This window comes from Uloborus diversus, chromosome 8, assembly GCF_026930045.1.
Source record: "Uloborus diversus isolate 005 chromosome 8, Udiv.v.3.1, whole genome shotgun sequence".
Lineage (NCBI taxonomy): Eukaryota > Metazoa > Arthropoda > Arachnida > Araneae > Uloboridae > Uloborus > Uloborus diversus.
Genome location: NC_072738.1, coordinates 14,065,529 through 14,085,930, shown reverse-complemented (window position 1 = coordinate 14,085,930; position 20,402 = coordinate 14,065,529). Strand labels below are relative to the sequence as shown.

At 35.3% G+C, this 20,402-nt stretch overlaps 2 protein-coding genes across 2 annotated transcripts in view; one reads left to right on the top strand and one right to left on the bottom strand.

Moving 5' to 3' along the window:
- Positions 1-20,402, bottom strand: part of LOC129227937 (midasin-like) — a 260,168-nt gene that overhangs the window by 129,971 nt on the left and 109,795 nt on the right. The window lies entirely within an intron of this gene.
- The window catches only part of LOC129227673 (uncharacterized), a 112,264-nt gene that overhangs the window by 66,387 nt on the left and 25,475 nt on the right, over positions 1-20,402 (top strand). Inside the window, exons 2-3 of the mRNA XM_054862265.1 lie at positions 11,278-11,368; positions 14,876-15,090. Coding sequence (XP_054718240.1) covers positions 11,315-11,368; positions 14,876-15,090 — 269 coding nt within the window. The 5' untranslated portion in view covers positions 11,278-11,314. The remainder of the gene's footprint in view (positions 1-11,277; positions 11,369-14,875; positions 15,091-20,402) is intronic.

The following is a 20,402-nucleotide window of genomic DNA, read 5'->3' as shown; positions in this document are numbered from 1 at the left end:
AGAATCTTGCTGAAAGATAAAATGTGTCACTAAATGTGTAACTGATGTGCCTCAGATGAAGTATCATGCAGTTCTATTGTTAAACAGCGGAAGTCACGCATTGTTTTATTTTAAGATATAGATAATTTCCCAATTCCAGCAGCCCTCATGCACCCACAAATTAAGAAAGATGTGTCAAAGTAGAGAGAACGTCTTACACAAGATTTCTCATACGCTTTTCTTTTTAAATGTCAAACCCGAACACCTTTTTTTGTTCACAGATATTTCATAAAATATTTATCACTGAATATAATACTTTTCGAACCTTGTTGCCCCTGTTAGAGCTTCTCTTTGCTACAGGAGAGTCGTGCACGTTTCTGCTTCATGTTTATCTTAGGTCTTACTTCGTAGATACGCAATTGCAGTTTATGCAACCGTCCAAGTGCAGTTGACGTAGATAAGATAACTGTACATTCTGTCCAACACTTATGGACGTAAGAAGCATTTTTCAACGATTATTTTGGACAACTTTTTAAAATTTGGGTTCATTTCTGCCAGGTGTTGCAATTTTTCTACCTTGTTTATGTCGGTTACTTTTTAGTTGGTCAGTCCTTATATGTTTCTTTAAAATCTTACATACCATAGATTGTAAAACGTTCATTTGAATTGAGTATGAGTTGGATAGTTTTTTTTTTTTTCTAACTTTAAGAAATGATTATGTAACTTCGTTTTTTTCCCCCCTATTTATCACCTTGACGACCCATTTTGAGCAATAAAAGGCTTTTGAAAGAGCTTAAAATTATCCTGTCGCCAACTATAGGGAAACAGGTATGCAAATGTTTTCGCTAATTTTTAAAATTCACATTAAATGAATAGATAGTTCAGATTTTTTGACCCATATAAAAAATCTATTTTTCCAATGTGTTAATGATCCATAAATTGTTAAAATATTATCTGAAAAGTTGTTTAAATTGATTTATCCATTCATGAATAGCTAGTTTTAGTCTTTTTAATTTCCATGCGTTCATTTTTCCCGACTCAGGGACAAGTTTTGTTCAAACAGTTTTGAAATTCTATTATTTTAATTTGGGTTGTATTAGCCCTGGTAGGTGCTGCTATATAGCATACGTTAGAAAAAAAAATCAATGAAAGCTTACGTAGGACCGCAACTTTAAACGCCCTTTGCTTCTACTGCTTCAATTGTTCTATGCTTTGCGAGTTTGAAAATTCATCCCGCTAAAAAATTCGCAATAATGAAAAGTTCGTTAAGGAGATATGATTGAAAGATTTATAAATATCCTCAATTAAATCATACTAAAGCTTTATTAAAGAAATTTTAAACACGTAAATTGTCGAAATTCGAATACTTTCATGAATTTCCCAATACTTTTTTCAACTGTATGTTTTCCTTAGCTGAGACCTCCCGTCAATTTGCGCAAGCGTCAGGTCTGCTCTGACTTTATCAAAATAGGGGGGGGGGGGGGGGAACCTGGATGCAAAAGTATGCAAAATAACGTGTTCAACAGTTTTTCCAAAGTAGCGTCGAAAAACAGAGATGGTAAGTGCGAGTGAAAAGTGCCCGTCCTAAACCTTTCGTTCCATTTCAAAATGGAATTGATCTCGAGTGCTTGTCTTTGCTTTCGTGAACGGACTACTTCCATCTTGGAGCAATTACTGCCAGATTTTAATCAAATTTAATTTATGATAGAAATTTGTCCACGAAGTAATTAACTTTTCGGTGCAACAACCAATGTGATGCAGCATAAGTATTGAGGCATTATAGTCATCACATTTACTTAATTCCCTTAATCTCTGTCTTCTCAACAACCAGTTTCGCTAGACTGGGGAGCAAAAGTTAGATAGAGGCAGAAAAAATTGAGAAAACATTTACGACTATTTCTTTTTTTGCAAAAAACAAGCGGCCCGCGAAGCTAACCCATGTGGCCCGTTATGTGGCCCGTTATTTTGTTTAATGCTACAAATCGAAAATCACGATCAATCCCAAAGCATTCGGTGAAACAGTTGCAAACTTCACATTAATAATATAAGAAGGATCCAGTAATGACGACAATTCTTGGTTTGTAGTTTTCAGTCTTATTCAACGGTTTCCCATTGTTATCTACAAAATAGCCAGATATTTAAAAATGTTATGCGTGTTATGAGAATCATGTTAAAATAGGGTGCGGCCTTCAAACAAAGAGAGGTCAGGCACCACTTCTCAAGAGCAGACCCATTCAAGGGCGGATACAGACTACCGTTTCAGGAAGGATGACCCTCCCCATTCCCCCGCGAACGAATCCTACGGTTAAGGGCAGGGCTGTCCAACTGCAAAGAGCTCACGGGCCAGAATTCCGCTCACTGATCACCTGGCGGGCCACAGTTTGAAAAGTTGAACAATATCTTCTTCTTACCTCTTATACAATAACAATTAATATTAATTAATTATTAATTATAAAACAATGAAACAGAAGGATTATAAAACAATTAGCTTACATTTTGATGGGAAAACTAAGACCGATCCGCCTTCTTTACAAACTCAGGAATGTCAACATCGATGCGGGCCGCACAATGTGTGTTGGCGGGCCACATAAGGCCCGCGGGCCGCCAGTTGGTCAGCCCTAGTGAAGGGTATGAAAAATTTCTGGAACTGCTTGGATGTCAGTAAAAAGCAACAAATCGACCAGGAATAAGGCTCCTAACACTAGAGATCCTATATACGGAGAGATTGGACAACGGGTCGTCGATCTCAGCCATGTTTAGTCCAAGTGTTCTCAGCTCGAAATACTGAACGTAAATTTTTAGCTTTCCTACGGAACATAGGACATGATATCTGAAAAGAACAGAGTGATTTTTTTTCTCTGCTTGTATTTCCATTAAACGGAGTGAACGCCAAGTCTGACAATTCGGCATCAATCATTTCGTATCGTCATAGCGCGGACAAAGAAAATTTTTTTCTCACAAATTTGTTCATAAAGATAGAAAACAAACAAATATTTATGGTCTGCTCATTGCATTTCATAGTATGATAACTAGCTTCCAATTTTTCCGATACAATTTACAGTTATATTTAGAGCAGAAGATGCATTACGGTCTACGGGGAGTGAACATCTTTGGCCGCCGTTTCGAAGTTGTCCAATCTCTGCGTATTTAGGATCTCTACCTAATACGGCATAAACGCTATTAATTAATTCACAAGCAATCAAAAGAAGTAGTATTTCAAATATTTGCTTTTAAAAATAATTAATGAATCGAAAATATTACTTAAATCGCTTACATTTTATTTGTAAGTGTTTGAATACAATGTGGACGGATAATACTGTCGACGGTTTAGGAGTACAAGCCCGTGAATATACATTAGATATAGAAGAAAGTAAAAAGAACATCACCGAAAGTCAAACGAGTTAATAAGTTTTCGAAAAAAAAGAAAAGAAAAAAAAACTCCAAGTTGAGAAGGACCGTTCTAAATCATAGAACACTCCCTAGCATCTAATAAATCTCAGTCCCTTCTACTAAATATTGCAGCGGCTAAAGCCAAGATTTCGCACATACGTCCCATTGAGCAAACGCCTCGACACTTCGGCGGGAGAAGAGAAACAGAAGCGACACATCCTCAAATTCCAGAAAGAAACCTTTCTCCCGGCAGAGGACAATTGATATTTATCTTCCTTCATACCAGGGAGTGAGAAATAATGACTTTCTAGGACTGCGATTGTATCCGGGATATTAATAAAAGGATTGGCAGAGGATAAGCGGCGCGAGTAGTAGTCCTTATTTATTTACAGGTGCAGAAAAAAAAGAAGTATTAGACGGGAGACTTTAATTATTAATCCGGTTAGATGGACAACAATGAGTTTGGCGAATGGTGTGGACGAAAGAAGTGTTTCTTTCGCGATGAAATAGAATTTTTTTTTTTTTTTTTATTTTTAATTTAAAAGAAACAGTGGGAAGAATTTTCATTTTTTTTTCGCCTAACGTAAAAACAAAATCTATTATTTTCAAATCTTGAGTTTAGCCGATGTAGCATATCTGTACCTCGGAGGGATACAACACTATGTCCATTTTTATAACTTTACAGGAAAGTAGCTTTAACCATATGGTGTTCTATCCCTCTAAGTGAAAGTGGACTTGGTGTTCTTTTAAAATACGCTATATCCATCAATTAATAACTGGTTTTGGACATAGTGCTCTATGCCTCTAGGAAATATGAGAAAAGCTAATTTTAACTCTAACGCCATTTTGGGAAAAAAATGGACATAGTGTTGTATCCCTCCGACGTACAGATATATCCTTCACGGTATTCAACAATGTCATGCATTTTTTCAACATATTCGACTCCCCCCCTCCCGTTCTCTTGTCACATGTCATGGTATATTATATAAACATATTGCTATTAAAAAGGTTTTTTTTTTTTTTTTTTCAATCAAAATGTCTACAGTCACACTCCACCTACACGAATAGGTTAAGATGAAGGGTTGTTTTCTCTGCATTGTTTCCTTCAATCAAAAGTAGTACTTTTAGTAACTGAAATTGATAGAATAAGCCAAAAATATAACATGGACCCAGAAAATACTTTTATTTTTCCAAAAGTTATTTTTTAATTCATTTTTTAAAACGTCCGATTTTTCAAACAAAGCGTGGCCTTTATTATGACGTCACAAATGATGCATTTTCTCGCATCTGCCTGCCGCGTTTCCACGTTATGGTAATCAAAAAGTGAATTAAATAATTGCGCTCTACGCTTGCTATCAACCATATCGTTGCCAATACACGTGAGTAAGGATGCGAATTAAATATTTTGCTCTATGAATGGCAACACAGAATGGCATTTCATCATTCATCATTTGTGATGTCATCGGCAAGAAATGTAAACAATGAAAGCGCACCGATTTAAGTATTTTTTTTAATATTAAATTGAAACAAATTATTTTAAAAATGGTCAGATCCTATGTTTTTAAGCATGCTCTTTCAGAAAAAAATACTTTTAAAATTTTGGAAACGACCCCATTAATATACACATTGCGCCTTAAAAGGGTTCTGCAATGAAAAAAATATAATAAATAATAATGAGGATTTTAGAAAAGGTTGGTTTAGCAATGCGGGTTGCAGAGAAAATACTCGGTTCCTTTTATATGCATATACAGTAAACTTCCGATTATCGGCGGTCGGATTATCCACGGGTCCATTCACTTTTTTTTTTTTTGGAAACTTGTCATTGTGCTGTTCGCTTTTAGATTTTACATATATTTTTCATATTCAATGTTAGTAGATGCAATGTAGCAATGTTTATAGTTATAATTTGAATGAATGTGTGAGTGTCATTAATATTTTTTATCTATTGCATACACTAAGTATCGTTTTTTACCTATTATACGGATTATCCGCGGTTACCGTGCCACCCTATTCCGATTTTCATACAATTTGGCACAAAGTTAGTTTGTAGCATGGGGGTGTGCACCTCGAAGCGATTTTTCGAAAATTCGATATGGTTCTTTTTCTATTCCAATTTTAAGAACAAAAATATCATAAGATGGACGAGTAAATTACGAAATTATCATAAAGTGGAACCGTAACATGGGCACAAGCCAATTGGCGAGATACGAAATTATCATAACGTGGAACCGTAACATGGGTACAAGCCAATTGGCGAGAAAATTCAATACATAATTTGTAAATATACAGGCGAACCAAAAGACCTTTTAATTTTTCTATTACGGGCAAAGCCGTGCGGGTACCACTAGTATGTATATATATATATATATATATATATATATATATATATATATATATATATATATATATATATATATATATATATATATATATATCAGAAAGTGAAAATTCTAAATTTACTAAATTTATTTTCATGGACAACAGTATCATTTTTTATTCCTGCACTGTGCTTATTCCAATAGAAATAACTACAGCAGATTCGGTGCTTCTGATTAAAATTACACTAACAGAAATTTCACACGATTTTTACAACATGAATACATTTTTTCATGCCATGTATCCGGTTCTTAAAAAATTAAGAGCTACGTAATACTTTCAAAAGACCTAAATCAAAAAGCATATACGGTTTTTTAATATTTTTTAAAGACCAAAGAACCCTGCCTCTAAAAAGGAAAAAGCTCTTTTTACGATGAGCAGGGAAAATACAAACTTAAATACGGAACAGAGTTTAGCAAACAGAAGGCAGAAGAGAGAGACAGAATATTTAAAAGCAGCATTTAAAATTTATGACCGCATGTAAAACTATCGTGCACCGGAATTATACGCGACACATAAATTGTCTGAGCTTTATAAATTAACCCGGGGTAAGCTGTTCTTTAAAAGATCCCGAACAGGAGTACAAGGAGAGTATATATTTTCAAATTCATCTCCGAACTGCTATGAATGAGTAAACATGATTAACGGCTGCTGCTGCAGGGAAAAATAATTTATTCCTCACGTATTTGACAGATCTGAACACGTTAGCAATCTTTGTTTAAAAACTGCGAACAGCATTTTTAATAAGCCATTTTAGTAAACTGCAAAAATAAACTTTCACTTTTAAAAGAGTACTTTTATAATTTTTTTTTTAAATTTAATTAATTAATCAAATGTAAGAATTATTTTTAAAGGATATAAAATAAATTGTTCGACGTATACATATATATGAATAAAAGCTCCAAAAGAGTGAAATTTGCTGTCCTTAACTAGCAGTACCCGCACGGCGATGCCCATGCTAAGAATTTAAAGGAAGTTCGTTGAATTAAAAAAATCCATTTTTCTTTTAATTCTGGGATTTGAATTTAAAGAGAATGCAGAAACGAAAAAGTGGTCAACAGTTAACGCTTACTACTCCAACTGGAGTTCAGGGTTAATTCACTGCAGTAAGGGTTAAAATTTCAACTACACAAAATAGTATCAGCAAACAGGCAATTGCTTCGTTCAAATGTAGACGCAATTTTCACATGTTAAACCTTGACAGACGATTTTCTACTTAACTAATAATTAGCAGAGATGAAATCATAGGAAGTTTCATAAAGGTGAAATATGAAAGTTTTAACTTTTGAAGTGAGCAAATTTTAAAATGCTTTTTTAGTATACACTGAGATTTTTTTTTCCTACATGTAATTCACATAGAAAGATTTAATTCACTACAATCATATGCTGTAAAGATTGCGTAAAGCCAAAGGAATCCCTTTTCTCATAAAATAAAATCAGAATTAATGAAATTCAGTCAAATACGAACATTTCAAAGCCGTTTTCCGTCTAGAGGGACAATTGATCAATATTTGGCCCAAATCAATACGACCATTTAAAATATCGATCCTAGATTTTAGCAATTTTACTTAAGTAACGCAAGATCCTCATGACAATTTTTTATAAAGAGATTGAAACATTCCTTTTTTCTGAATTTAGATTAGTAGTTTCAAATTGTTGACTTTCAAACTTCCAAGGAATTTTTTCGCACTTTTCTGATGCAAACATAGTGATAATATTTGAGCTATGTATTTTTTTTGGATAGTGTTAAGTTTGATATTTTATGTTATAGAAGAAATAATAAATTGTAACTTCTTGTATGACATTCAATAATGAACTCGCTTCTTTGTCATATTAGACGGCGTGAAATAATCATAAAATATGCTAGAATACCAACAACATTGTATAGAATTTTTGGAGGGGAAAAAATAAATAAATGAACAGCAATGCGATAAGAATAAAATTTTGAAAATTGTAAATGGAGACTATATACTCTTGCAACAAAAAAAAATGTAAAAACATCAATAAATACAGTTTAAAATATAACATAAAAACGAAGCTGTTGACTTGGCTGTTGTCAATGGCGTGAAAAAGTAATGCACTGTAACAGTACCAATGGTTTCTAAGAAACTTAAACCATCTTCTGGCATAAGGGGAAAAAATCATTTTGTGAATTCTTCTGCAAGTAAGTTGCAATTTTCTACTTCAAAGTGTAAGTTTCTCCTTAAGCGGTTGAGAGGAGCCTCGTGGTTAGGGCATCAGACTTGTAATAGTACGACCGCGAATATCGATCACGTGGCTATAAAAACTCATCGCATCCGGGTATATGTGGTGGCTATATCTGTGGGTCAGAAAGTTCGGAAGTCATTCACGCGCGTTCAGGAGACTGGAATAAATTTCCTTTCTCTTCAGCTCGTGGGCAAAACTAGGAGTGAAAACGACTGTTGACGCCATCTCTCGATGATAAAGTCAGTTATCCCAGATCTGTGTTAGTTACAACCGTGGGCTACCACTGGGTGCTCCTTGATAAAGACCTTCAATAGCGAGGCAATGAAGAGGTGAATGTCGAAATGACGCAAGTGTTTTTACATTTGAGGCAAAGGGATGTAAGTGAATATTTTCAAGTTTTGAGTAAAACGCGTTTAAAGATAAGGTCCTAGGTAGGCTTTAATTGAAAAGTTTTTCTAAATCATGCTGTATAACAGCACCTACCAGGGCTACTAATTCCATCTCTTGTTTCACGACAGAGGAGAGGTTCACCTACCATTTGTGCAGGTTATCTCCAAATTTTTATTTTTGCCACTTACATCGCTTTGCTTCTCACTGCCTCATTTGTAAGGGGTACCTCACAGTAGCCTCTATTAATTCCCTAGTAAAGTAGATTAAAAGAAAAGAGAAAATATTTCTCAAGATACGCTTTCAACAGTTCATCATTATGTTTGCCTTTTCTGTGAGTCATATGGAGTAAGAGACGAGATGAAAATTTATAAACACGAAAAAAAAGCTATTTTCAACATTTCTATAAAACAAAAGTCACGCGCGAAGCAATTCTCCCGTGTTCCTAAACACCGCAACTACCCCTAACCAAACACCTCGAATAGAAACAAATACATCACAAGAGACCGGGACACAAAGAAAGAAGAATGCAGCACCCGACATGCTCTTAAATTCGAAGTTGATCACACTTTTGCTCCAGTAGAGGGCCGTAAATTGATATTTATCTTCCCTGCTCGAGTGAATACGAGGGGGCAGGCGGGGGTGGGAGGGGGGTGGGGTAGCGATTGATTCAGAAAGCGAGGAGAGGAATTCTCGTACATGAAAAGAAGGTTTTATAAATGCGGCTGTATCAGGAATATTAGTCAACATTCAGAGGTCTTACTTAGCAATTCTTTTATCGATATGTGTTACTTGTTGATCGAAAGACAGTAGGCGAAATATTTTACTATAATGAAATGAAGATGGGGCTGGATGTGCGTTGACCTAGATTCCTGCCTTCAATAGAATATCATGTTGTGCACATTACCTAGTCACTCTGAAGATGAACTGATTTACTCCGTTGGAGTGCAGAATCGGGATTTATCCGTCTTTTACCGGGATTTCAATCCTATCTACTAATTTCGTGATTGTTTGTATAGATTAATTTGATCATTTAGACATGGAGAAATGAATAACATTTCAATTAACCGTACAGGAAAGTTGCTGCTGTTTCAGCAAAGATTTTATTCCAACTTCAACGAGCGCCTTGTAGTAATTAGGGAAAACGAAACAATTTTCGGCACTCAAACGGATAATTATGACATTGTACGTTAGCTTTATTGTACAAGCTTGCTCAGTTTGTTTCTGCTGAAAAAAACCTCAAATTGCAACATGTCCCTACTGTTTTTATTGAATCCAAAACCCGTTTCTTAAAATATCTCAGAAACTCATTTCTGCAGATATTGCCGTTCAACTGCCCACGACAATATACTACACTCAACTTATCCAGGATCATCAAATAGCACTTTATATAGACACAGACTTTGGTGAATTTTGCAGGAAGATAATCCGCATCGCGTTATAAAGTTTTACAAGATAGTATTTTCAAATATTAATGTTATGTATGTTACTGGAATGAACATTAACCTCTTGCATACAGTGACGTCTCGGAGACGTCAAAGACATTAATTGCAGATGAAATGAATGACGACTCAGAGATGGTACACAAAATTACCGAATCCACTCATCTTTAGAAGGGCATTTACGTATCAGAGAGCAATTTTCGACATTTCACTTTAGCGTTCAAGAATGTGGTGCCATGGCGACACAGTCCTGGAAGCATATAAACAAACTTATTCAGCTAGGGACCTTATAATAGTTTTGGGACTTCTGATTGGCCAGTCGACGCCAATGTGTCAGCCATGTTTTTTCCCCAATCCAACGTATTGAACAAATTTTGTTCCTCGGAAGTTCTGAATTCACGTTTGAATGTTTTAAATTCTCCCCCTCTCCTCGAATAATGTCTAGAAGACATGTCTTGTTTCGAAATGAAACAATAATTAGAGCGTGCAAAACAAGCTATACAGAAGACAGATGAGTTTTTACGCGGTAGCCAGTCAGCAGTCTCCAAATTTTTACATGGTCTCTGGCAGAGTAAAGGTTGTTTATATGCGTCCTGCACATTGCGACAATTCCTAGCCATTGTTTTATCGGAGTTGTAAATAATTTCATTGAATTTCAATGGTTAAAGAATATAAAACAAGAAGCATATACAGAATCACGTTTCCCCCTTTGCTACTACCGATCGCTGTCGTCTACAGTGGGAATTTCGGAATTACGTGTTTCACTGATGTACTGAGGGAGTTCGTCTAACAAGGTGGAAAAGAGTCCTTCATAAACATAAACTCTACCCCCCCCCCCCCCGTGGATTATCCGTTCAATTTGCAAACATTAAAAGTGTTATCCCGGCATATGTTACTGTTAAAGTGTATAATTCAGTGTTACTTCATAGAATAACAAGGTATTTCATGAAATAATTAGATAGTTGAAGTAGACGAAAAAATTCACTTTAGCTAGCTTATGATATAGATAATGATAGACCGTGATCGTCATTCTATAAAATGCTTAGTTAAATCGTAGAATTCAATAACGTCATTTACTATAACTGATTTGTCTAGTTATTTCATATAATACCTATCCAATACGAGTAAAGCTCCTGCCGAAATGTCTGCGCCTGTCTAATGCTATAGCAACGAGGCGTGCCTCATTTCTCCAAGGGAAGCTTAATGTTGGAAAAACCTGTGCGACTGCACAAAGGTGAGAAGACGAGTGGCGAAATCGCGCCAGAAAACTCCTCCTACTAACGAAGTATGTTTCTATGGCAGTAGACGGGCTCATACTTTACGGCGAGAGCTTTTCTCGTAAAGGAGACAGTATCTTCCTATTTACTCAATAAAATAGCGGATTTTACTCTATAACGCTATTCACGAAATAAGTCGAGATTCTTATACCTCTAAAATCGGTTGAATTTTTTTATTCCAACAATGTAAGCGAATTCAAATGAGCTTTCTTTTGCAGGTAGAGAGCGGGCGAATTTCCGAGACGGAATTCGCACATGGGATTGAAAGCAAAGCAAAGCCTCACGCTGTCGGTTTCTTCATTTCTAGCAGTGAGTATCCTCAACCGTGCTAGTTAAGCTACAGTACATGCTGGAGTGCTACCTGTCGTATAATTTACGTTGGAGTCGCATGTCCGCGGAGGAACTGATCTTGCGCACTTGGCTTCATCGTAGCTTAAGTAACGACATGACCGCCATATTGGCTAAAGACGCCACTTTTTCTCTATATCTGGTAGGATGAAATAGCGCATTTTGTTTCTTAATTGTGGTCTTTCATTTCCTTGTTTGTCCATAATCAAGAAGCTAAACAAGTTATTTCATCGAAAAGAAATTCGTGTGGGTCAAAAGAAATAAAATTATTTGATTTTTAACTCCTCTTCTAGGAAAAAGTTCTTCGCCTATTTAAAAAAAATTCAGTCTTGAAAAGGTTTAAACCATCGAAGAAAGTAAAATAGCTCACTACCACCATTTAAATGCTGATGAGTTCGAAGAAAAATGAGAGTTTTCAAAGTCATACAGAAAGTTTAAATGAAAACTTACATTGTGGCGTGGGTCATGAAAACTGAAGCTTTCATGCTTCAGACAGACAGAGTCACCTGTTCATTTAAAAAAGTTTAATTTTAGTGAGATTTTCCTTGCAAAACGAAGATAGGATATATATATATATTTATTTATTTTTTTTTTATATAAATATACTAGGGGGCTGAAACCCTCTGCTCGCTATTGCATCCCCCTCCTCTCCACCGCTCTTATTCACCACACAATAACTGCATCGTTACAATAATAATAACCAAGTAGCAGAGGGTTCAACAGTACGCTGATAATGTAACAGTATATTCTGGGAACTATTTTTTTTTTTTTTTTTTTTGGCTTTACTAATCTTGCCAAAAGAAAACGATTTTTGCCTAAAACATAGCGATTGTGCAAAAATCTCAAGCGTCCAAGAAATTCTCACCTTAATTTAAACTTCAAATGATTTTGTTAAATAGATGCAACAAATTAGTATACTATTGCTGCTCCAGTATTATTTTAATATGTTAAAACTATAACATTTGATCCATCCCAGCATCTGCTTGAAGTTTTAAACGTCGATTATAAAAGTCAGGCCGACTTTTCTTACATCATAAAGTTTCAGCGATTTCATTGGTTGCTGCTACATCATCATTAGATTTTTATAAAATAGTACGATAACCTGAATTCATTTTCACAAACTTACTGCCCCGAGGGCCCGCAATGTACATGTCGCCAGCAAAGCCAGCACTATTCGCTCATTCCCATACGGCGAGAGTTGAGTGCTAATGCAGATTTCCTCTCCCGAACGACTTAACGATAGCAGCTCGCTCGATGGCGTGTGTGATCCGGAGGCCCAATTGGCCAATCAACACACTAACGATGGAGTGGAAGCGAAAGAATGTCGCTCATTCTCGACCAGTTTATGTCTCCGCCGCTCCATGACTTTCGCTTCCATTTCGCTGCCGTAACGAGAGAGATCATTGATCCTGCTAAAAGGTACACTCGACGCTAAAAGACGGGGATTGTCGGCCAAACAAAATTCCCACTGGAAAAAAGTAAACTTGCTCCTGAATCTTTAGAATCTTAACCACAGTCAGTCTTGCTTAAACAACAGCAATTGCGAAAGATTCCGCGATGGTAGTGGCGCTTTGAATTGCTCGTGGTCGTATGTTGACTTGTCAAAAATATGATTAGTGAACATAATTTTTACAAAAGCAATGTCGCCGAGATGGAGCTGTTCCTCTTGATTTGGCTATTCTTAATAGTCCTTATTACAAACAACTTAATTGGCCAATCCATTCAGTAGACACGTCTCACATTTGTTCCATTCGGACTTGGGGGAAATAAAAAAAAACTCGCTCCCCTGAATCTTTGAACCAAAACCACAACAGCTAGTCTTGCCCAAACAACAATTGCGATGGATTTAGCGATGGTAGTGGCGCTTTGAATTGCTCCTGGGAATGAAAAAACTTGATTAGTCAAGACAATATTTAAAAACGCAGTGTCATCGAGACGGAAGTTGTTCCACTTGATTTGGATATTCTTCATAGTCCTTGTTACAAACAACTTAACTGACCAAATTTATTCAGAAGACACGTCCCACATAAGTTCCATTTGACAGTTAAGTGCTACAATAATAATTTAATTTCAACAGGCAGATACAACTGATTCATAATTCTTCAACAAGACACGAGCTTCTACTGCCAAGTAGACGGCCCTATTGTTACTTACTGGACTATAGTAGGGGCAAACCTGCGGTGATAAGGATCTGCGTATCCCTCAGAATGCTGCCAGGTTGGGTTCGCACCAACTAGAGCACAGAACACTGCGGCACAGTCCCTCATTTATACGATCTTAATGTTATTTTTTGCCTCTTTTAATAATGCACCGTAACGGCAATGGATCAATAAGAGCAAACGACTATTTTGATCCAAAATGGCAGATGCGTCGGGGGGGGGGGGGGGGGGGGGGGGGTTATAGGGGCCTTAAACTCAACTATAGTCTGTTTTCTAAGAAAATCTGTATCTGAACGTATCTATGTTCTGAGCAACCAAGGGTTGCTTCTAATGACCCAGATTAAGCAGTGGGATGGTCTGGAAGCGGTTTAAAGTAAAAAGTCCTCATTCCGCTGGAAAATGTCCCTTAGAATTCTAAAAGGCTCAATAATTCCGCTTAACAATATTACTCTTGCTTGCTTGGCAATTGCCTACATAGATAATGGCATAATAGGATATAAGCATTAATGGAAAGACAGAAAGAGTTGGCTTTATTCTAACAAAAATGGGGAACTAATTAATAAATTATACTGCGCAAAAAAGGGAGAGGGAAAAAGTAGCACACATTTGCTATTTGCGATGATGGGATAACTGATATCTATGGGATAAAAATGTAATGTGAAAAATGTGAGCGTATTTTTCAGTGAAGTTTTAACAAAAGCGTTTTCACTTTCAACTCAATTTTTACACAGCAATTTTGCAATGAATACTGCCAACATCCAAAGGAAGATCCAGTATGCCTATACCCAAGGGTCATTATCGGAAGGGGGCGGGGGTAAAAATGCAATATTCGAGCACAAATCGTCTGCAGCGAATTTTTCGACATATAAGTCCCTGAAAGGCAGTTTTAGGCTATAAGTGGTCGCGTTAGAGGAGAGGTCATGCCCCACCCTCTGAATCCACGCTTCGTTACACAAACACGTTAGTTGTGAAACAATTGTTTCCATGCACGAGATATTCTTAACCTCTTTTAGTCACAATTTACCAGAAAATAAATACATAATATAAATAGAGCACTGGAAAATGTCCAACTTAAACAAAATGTAATGCAGTTGAACCTGCTCATTAGAATATCAGTTAGAAGAATATCCCGCTCAATATAATAGATTTTCAATCAACCAAACCCATTAAATGTGTTATTTTGATCCCCCTTATTGGATTTTTTTTTTTTTTTTTTTGTGGCAAAATGGCTATTACATCAAGCGGGTCCGACTGTACTGCTTATTCGAATTTTATGCTGCTTGACTGAAAACTCATTCTTTTTTTCCAGACGCCAGGAGTAGGAAAGGCCGCCAACGTGCTCGTGGGCAAAGTCCTGGGCACGAACGGCACGAGTCCTAGCAACCAGACGGCCCTGGGGGGTGGATCAGTGTGTCATCCGGCGCAGACGACCGAGGCCGTCGTCCTCTTCACCATTGCCGCCCTAGGCATGGGAGCAAACATATTTCTTATGCTGCTCATTGTGCTCAAGAGACCACTAAGACGGTAGGTTTCAGTTTGAAAATGAGCATTTTTGTGCCGTCTTTTTCGGTTGCAGGTAGATTCACTTGGTCACACAGCAAGTGAAATGCATAAGGCGCAAACTTAAGTCCAAATGTATGTTTTAAAAAGATAATAAGTTCATAATACTGTACAACAGGGGTTCCCAAAGAGGTTGCCATGGCTTCAATATTATATCGGAACAGCTGTGCAACATATGCACATAACCCAACAAACTCGCTGTGCCAATATAAATTTAAACTTTAAAATAAAAAAATAATATAAAAAAAATTAAAAAATGTCACCGACTAGCGCAGCAAACTAATTTATTCTGAACTTTACGCCTACCCCAAAGTAAATTGTTCAATTCTGAATCATGTAAAACATCATTCAAGTAAAAATGGTATGTTCGATTAAAACTTTAGAATTAAATCTTTTTTTAAAACATATTAACAGTATTTTTATGTGCAGTACATAACACTTAAAAAAATTTTTTTAAAGCCGTTTTTGTATATATTGTTTTTGTCAAAAAAATATGGGACCACGAAAATTAAAATTGAAACTAACAATAATATATACAAAAAAGAATTTGAAACACATAAATAATTTTCTAAAAAACAGAGAAATCGTTAAATACCGCGACCTTTTTAAGTAGAAAAATTAACAGAAAAAGCAAGGAAAAGCAAAAGTACACAGAAAAACATTTACAGTTGCCAAGCTGAAACGCAAAACTTTTAACAAAGTAATATGTTCACAAATGAGTAGATTTTAAATAAATGGTAGCACAAGATCCATTGCTGTACTAAAATATTATTCTTCCAAACATCCATTATAATAGGATTAGAAGCAAAATGGCATGAAATTCTCTTCTTTTTTTTAATCCATTGCTTTTATCGTCTGCTCTCCAGTAAATGACCGAAGTCGCCATTTGCGGAAGATATCATTCCTGCGTAAGCCAAGTCGTCATGGTTACAGTGAGAGAGGAGGAGCGTTACTCGCAATTAAACGGAAAGTTGTCTCAATGAGAGTGGAGCTGGCTCATTCATCAAAGAGAATCGCAGAGCATTAAATTATTCAGACGTGCACGCTTCTGCTTTTGTAATGGAGACTTTATCCCGCATGATTAAGTGCAAAGCATAATAGTGAAAAGCAAAATTATTGCAACAGTTTTATAAGCTATTACGTCAAAAAATAAATAAATAAATGAAAAATAAGCACTAAATGGGGGAAAAAACTACACGATGAAATTGAATGCAGTCCCCCTGCTCTTTTCTCTCCACTACTTTGAGCGTTAGGGCATTTTTTTTTAATTCAACAACGGAAGTTTAAGAAAAAATAAGAACTACTGAACTACATCTGACAAGGTACAAAGATTAGGATTAAGATTCACGAGCTCTACCTACTTAGGAGGTTCTCCGACATCTGTTTATCCCCTACGCATATTTGTACTTTTAAGTCTGTGGTTCTCAATCCTTTTGCCAGTGTAATCAATGCTACATTCACCTCAAATGTCAATGCATAGTTTTTTTTTTTTTTTCATAAGTAGCTTACAAAGAAATAGTAGCACTTCAGTTACTACTTACTTCAAAAAATGTGACACACATAATGAAAAATAAATGAGTCAAAATAAATGTCTGAAAACAATACAAATATTACAGACAATACGAGTATGCCACTTAAAACAGGACTAGACTCATAACTTCTAATCTGGAATGGCCCTGTCTCTACTGTCAATTGACAGTATCATTTAAAGAGCCTTTTTGACAATATATTTATGTAATGATATTGTTTTAGAATTAATTGCTGTACTGAAAATGACGAGAATTAACAATAAAAATCTGCACACAAAATAAAAGTAAGAAGTTACTTCTCAAATTTAGGAGACAACCGCCGACACCTAAATTCTGCACAATTTATTTTTTGTAGGCCGCATTTTGCATTTTTGTACTTCTTTTAAGCAGTTTTATATTTCATTCTCTTGAATTCGAAATACAATTTTTTACAGAGTACAGTAGTTTTAACTAAATTGGCTAAATTTATAGGTTGTTTTGTTTAATCCGTACGTTTATTAATTCGGATGACCTGGATTCCCTATTACTCCGGATTAACGAGATTCTACTACAGTACAACTTCGATTTAACGACACCCGATTTAACGATTTCCTCAATTTAACGATACTTTTCACTAGTCCGGAATCGAATGTCTATGTTCCTCGATTTAACGATATCCTTGATTTAAAGAATAACTTTTACCAGTCCCTTGATACAGTGAAACCTGTGTAAGTTGACCACTCGCGGTGCAGTACTTTGGTGGTCAACTTAGACAGGTGGTCAACTTATAAAGGGCGGTAATGTTTTTTTTTTTTTTTTTTTTTTAGCACCATGTTTTCATTTTTTGAGTAATTCCCCCTTATTCTTTCTGTTCAACTCACTTTCATTGTTTAACATCATTGAAAGTAAAACAGTAATTAAAAATATTATTCAAATAATTTTGTTATTTTTTTCCTTGTTTTTAACTATATTAGACACTGTAGTTTTAGAAATTCCATATGTGCCGACTAATTTTCTCTGGCTTTTTCCATTTTCAATTAATTTTAATATAATATTTCATACTTTTTATTAATCTCAAGTTCAACTAACTTTCTTTTTCAAGCCTTTTTTGTACAAATTATAGCACAAAGAGCAGTAAGCGCGACTCTCCCAGTTCATAAAGGCAAAATTAAAATGTCCTATCTCTTAATCCCTTGCACCAGAAACATGTCACTTTACTCATTAGCAGGCCCAGATCTGCGTACCCGCAGAGCAAGGGGCCCGCGTCCGTAAAGGGGCTAACGGTCCTAGAAATTGAAGAAAAAAAAAGCACTAAAACTTATTCACTTTACAAATAGACACTGCTGGCCACTAAGGAGGGCCCCTACATATTTTGTTGCAGGGGACCCGAAATGTATAGATCCTGGCCTGCTCTTTTTAGCACAATTCCTGTGTTGCCACAACATATTGGAACTAAAAGAAAAGACTTTGAATTTTTTTACTGACACCTAATTTTCATTGAACAGAGTACAAAAAACTATCTCAAATAGAACAACAAATGAAAAACAAGTTTGGAGAATGAAGAGCAGCATAAGCTTTATGCTGCTGGTTAGTTAGTAAAATGCTAGTCTCTCATTAAAGCATTAAAAACATTTTTGGAAAGCTATCAGAATAATAATAATAATAAATAAATAAATAAAATAATAAAACAATTTTGTAAAGAAAGTTTAAAAAAATAAACCAAGTGGTCAACTTAGAAAGGGTTTTTTACAATACTTCAAACCAAATTTGGCGTACATTAGTGGTCAAGATAGACAGGTGGTCAAGATAGAGAGGTGGTCAAGTTACAGAGGTTTACCTTTATTATATGAGATAGGACTAATTCCGTTCCTGACAAAAGCGGTCAACATAGACAGGTGGTCAACTTACAAAGGTGGTCAACTTTACAGGTTTTACTGTAATTGTTAAATCGAAGTTATACTGTATACGTAAAAATGGACAAAGATGGTGATTGAGTTTTTCGACGAAGTGGAAAAAGTATTTTTCGTCTCGCTTGACTGTCACCCGAAAGAAAAAAATGTAGAGAAAAATGACTGATATGGCAGGAAAATATCATGATTTTCCACAAACCAAATAATTATGAATTGTCCAATGGAAATGATGTACCAAAAAAAAAAAAAAAGAGAGAGAGAGAGAGAGACTGAAAAAAGAAGACAGGGATAGAAGTGACATTTGCCAACAAAAATATAGGAAAATATAGGAATTTTCTGAAAAAAATATAGGAATTCGATGGAAAATATAGGAATTTTCTGCAAACAATATAGGAATTTTTCGAAATAATATAGGAATATTTTGAAAAAAAAAAGGATATACAGGAACTTCGATAACAAAGCTCGCCAGTATGACATTTTTTTTCAAAATGCAATACTACTATTCGATTAAAAACATGTAATTACACTACCTGACATAAGTGCGATACATACGCATAAATAAGTCTAAAAATACATACAAAATCAATTTTACAAACAGTAAAAGAGCGTAAAACTGTAATTTGTACTAAACATATTAAGGCATACTTCTTTAAAAATAAAAAAAAATAGACGAAACTTTTTGTAGATGAACACAAATCTTTCTTAAAATAGTTGTGTCACTAATCTAATTTTTAATGAAAGATTTTGCATGACCTGATACTGCGATGGGCAAGCTGTGCAGTAGAATGAAATTCGTGAAGTTCTGTTCTAATTTATGTTATCACTTGACAATGCAGTAAAAGCCAAACTTAAAGTTTTATAAGTTGTTGAAACATGTGCTATGCTGAAATCAAAGTCACATGTCACAGTAATATCAGGGGTCAATCCAGGTTTCATTTTTTAAGTCCCCGTTATGCGAAAAAGCAAAATATTTTTTGTGAATTTTCTTTATTTTTGTCAAAAAGAAATTATTGTGAATTTCCTTTTCTTTTCTAGAAAAAAGTGTTCAGGTAAAAATTTAAATGTATGCAAATTAAAAATTTAAATGTATACTGTGTTTTTTTTTTCAGAAAAATCTCTGATATGATACTTTTTGACCATTTTTCCCCCCTGAAAATCCTGACTTTTCAGTACCAAATTCGATCATAGTTGAAATCCACGATTTCCCATGACTTTGAAGGACACCCAGTAAAATATATATTTGATTTAGAAATATTTGGTCATTAAAGCAAAATAATCCAGACCTAAAAAACTTGGTGGCCACCACTGTCCCAAAGTTTTAAAGTACAAAAAGTGAGGGGGGGGGGTTAGTTTTTACTACTTTCATAAAAAAAAATTAATAAATAGAACCTTGCACTTGTTTACAAAAACATGCATTTTGGAAAATGTAAGTTAAAATAGGTTTTTAAATTACTTCAAAATAAATAAATGAGAAGTCGTTAGGAAACTGCATTTTAGTAATCAAAACCGTTTCTTTAAGTTCATACCAAAGCCTCCAAATCAATGAGGATCGAATGCAATTGTGCAGATAAAATTTCACTTTTCTAGAAACTAATGCAGGGCTCCCAACACATTTTAGTTTTAGAAAAGGGTAAAAGAGGACCAACTTCAATCAAAAAGAGGACTAAAGAGGACCAGTTAGGATTAAAAAGAGGATCTTGAGAGGACCATTCATTTAAACACAAGGAAGCATCAAAAGGCAAATTAGCTGCCTGCTGCTAAATCCCTGAAAATAATTTGTTAATTAACCATAATACTGATTTTTAATGATACAATTCCTTTATCACCTTCTGCACAACTGATCTTTTTATCCATTGAA